Here is a 2,692-nt window from a genome sequence, read left to right as displayed (position 1 = left end):
ACCCATTTGTTGGGGTCAAATATGTTTTTGTTAAGAACAACAGATTACAAAATATAATATAAATTGTACAATTATATTCTTGTTTTTTTATACAACAAAATCCAAAAGAGAGAGACTACTTAAAAGAAAAGAAAACGCTCAATCCTTCCCAGGCTCTTACCCATACTGTTCAGTGACATCACATAAAATAATAACATGAAATGTTGCCATGGAGCTCTCCCTATTTCATTAAGAGCAGCTCTGTCGGCACTCGAAGTGGGAATCGAACCGTGAACCGCACTGGCCTGTCACTCAGCACTCATGTCCAAATTTACAAAAGATCAACAAAATGCAAAGGAAGATGTCACTGTGAAAGTGGAGGAAGAGGATGCGAGTATTCCTCAACCTAAATCCTCTTCTGGTCCCTCTGGTGCGCGCCATCCTCAAACCATTGTTCAACCAAAGACAGAGAAAGACACCACGCCCTTGGTTCCCACCAGTCGCAGAAGAAAGCTATTGAAGGTGGAGTATGAAGATGTAGAGGCTGATCGAATGAAGAAGACAGAGCCTCCTGACTGGAAGAAACAACTAAGATACATCCGTGAGATGAGGAAAAGTCGTGATGCACCTGTAGATAGCATGGGTGCAAAGACATGCTGTGACACAGAGGCACCCGCACAAGTGAAGCGCTTTCAGGTGCTGGTTTCACTAATGCTCTCCAGTCAGACCAAGGACCAAGTAACGGGAGCAGCCATGCAGAGGCTCAGAGCGCATGGTTGCACCGTAGAGAACATAACCAACACTGATGACGAAACACTGGGGAAACTCATCTACCCAGTCGGCTTCTGGAGGACCAAGGTGAAGCATCTGAAGCAGACGTCGTCCATGTTGCTACAAGAGTTCGGAGGGGACATCCCAGCCAGTGTGGAAGGCCTGGTGCGTCTGCGAGGGGTGGGACCCAAGATGGCGCACCTGGCTATGGATATCGCCTGGGACCAGGTGTCTGGCATAGGAGTGGACACGCATGTGCATCGTATCTCTAATCGGCTCGGCTGGGTCAGAAAGCCGACCAAGAACCCGGAACAAACACGCAAGGCCCTGGAAGAATGGTTACCCAGGGAGCTCTGGAGTGAAATCAGCTGGCTGCTGGTGGGCTTTGGCCAGCAGGTATGTCTGCCTATTAGCCCCCTCTGCTCCATGTGTCTGAATCAGAACATCTGCCCCTCTGCCCACCAAGCCTCCCCATCAAAGAAGCCCAAAGCTGGGTCTCGTCCTGCCAAACACTCCACTACCTCCAGGGTGAAGCTGGAGACTGGACATGAGCCCCCTGTAAAAGAAGAGAATAAGGAAGAGGAGACAAGTCCCACACTTGTATCCCCCACTGTTAAGACAAAGAGGTTGAAAAACAAGGCTGGCCGTTGATACAGGACAAACACACATAATGTTGAGATAGTTGGAACTATATATCACATGAGAAGACAGGCTACGCATATATACTGTATACACACACACTTCAAAACTCTTCCTAAGCTAAACATTCAAACAGGATATAATTCAGTGGGATTGGGATCAGTTTTGTCACTGGATATAATTTGACACTACAATTGAATATTCCATAGCCTCTGTATCTCAGTATTTTTAATACTGTATGTGTTTGTATTTCCTATCAAATAAAATATTTTTTGTATGAAAAAAAAAGAAAATAATTGCCATGGAAAACAAAACACGACACTTGTGAAGGTTGATGATAGACAGTCGACCACACTAATGGTGTCATGTCCATCAAGTGATAAGGTCCTTACACACCGGCGAATATGCGAATATACGCAAAATTCGGACTCGTTCCGAATAATTAAAAGACGCTTTTTCGCTTCGCGAAACTGATGTGGACGCTTGCATTGACTTTATAAGGTTTTAAAAAAAAACGTATTTATTCGCATGAAGAATTCGCCCCGGTGTGTAATAGGGGTGTGCCGATACACTAATTTCACCAAACGATACGATACGATATTTTGCTCACAACTTCGATACGATTTCGATACGATACGATACGCACTTTTTTTATTATGAAAAATATATGGGGGAGAAAAAAAGCAAATGCAAACAAATAATTCAGTTTTTGCATTATTCAGATATGCGAACTTGTAGCTTTTCAGCTACAATAGCCGTTTTGAATCCAAATAGGGCAATAGTGTGACACCTGACCCGAAAAAAAACAACATTTTATCACCCTTTTCACCTCGGGGCTGTTTGCATGCCTGATTATTATTAAAGTGTAAAAAAAAAAAAAAAAAAAAAAACTTTTTTTTTTTTTTTTTTTAAACGATATTTTTTTCCCCCAAAACGATACATATCGTCACGAAAACGTATCGCGATATATCGCGGGACGATATATCGGCACACCCCTAGTGTGTAAGGACCTTTACTATTCAGGTAATGAACAAGGGGCAGCGAAACCTTTTCAAATTGTGTCTGTTTTTTAAGGAGTACCTTAATTTGACCCAATTCTGATTGGAACCTGTATCGGTGTACAGTACAGTAGCTTACGTAATTGAATCCCAGCGTTTCTGTACAGAGCAATTACAGTTATGTTGCTGTTTTTGTTGATGTATGTTTGGTTGCCACTACTGTGTGTGTGTGTGTGTGTTTGTGTGTGTGCGCGCCCAGTCCATGCATCCCTGTTGCCATCCATTGTGTGAGTCGAAAAGGGAAT

The 2,692-nt window shown here is 43.2% G+C and overlaps 1 protein-coding gene across 1 annotated transcript; it reads left to right on the top strand.

Moving 5' to 3' along the window:
• Positions 1–300: 300 nt before the first annotated feature.
• On the top strand, positions 301–1,401 carry LOC308078885 (endonuclease III-like protein 1; the record flags this gene model as incomplete). The annotated part of the gene is made up of 1 exon (XM_080420228.1): positions 301–1,401. The coding sequence occupies one exon, from the start codon at positions 301–303 to the stop codon at positions 1,399–1,401; it is 1,101 nt and encodes a 366-aa protein (XP_080276354.1).
• Between the last annotated feature and the right edge of the window lie 1,291 nt (positions 1,402–2,692).

This window comes from Gymnoscopelus braueri (genome assembly GCF_963280865.1).
Source record: "Gymnoscopelus braueri genome assembly, chromosome: 22".
In the NCBI taxonomy this organism is placed as follows: Eukaryota; Metazoa; Chordata; class Actinopteri; order Myctophiformes; family Myctophidae; genus Gymnoscopelus; species Gymnoscopelus braueri.
Note: the sequence above shows the minus strand (reverse complement) of the source record. Positions and strands in the feature narration are given on the sequence as shown.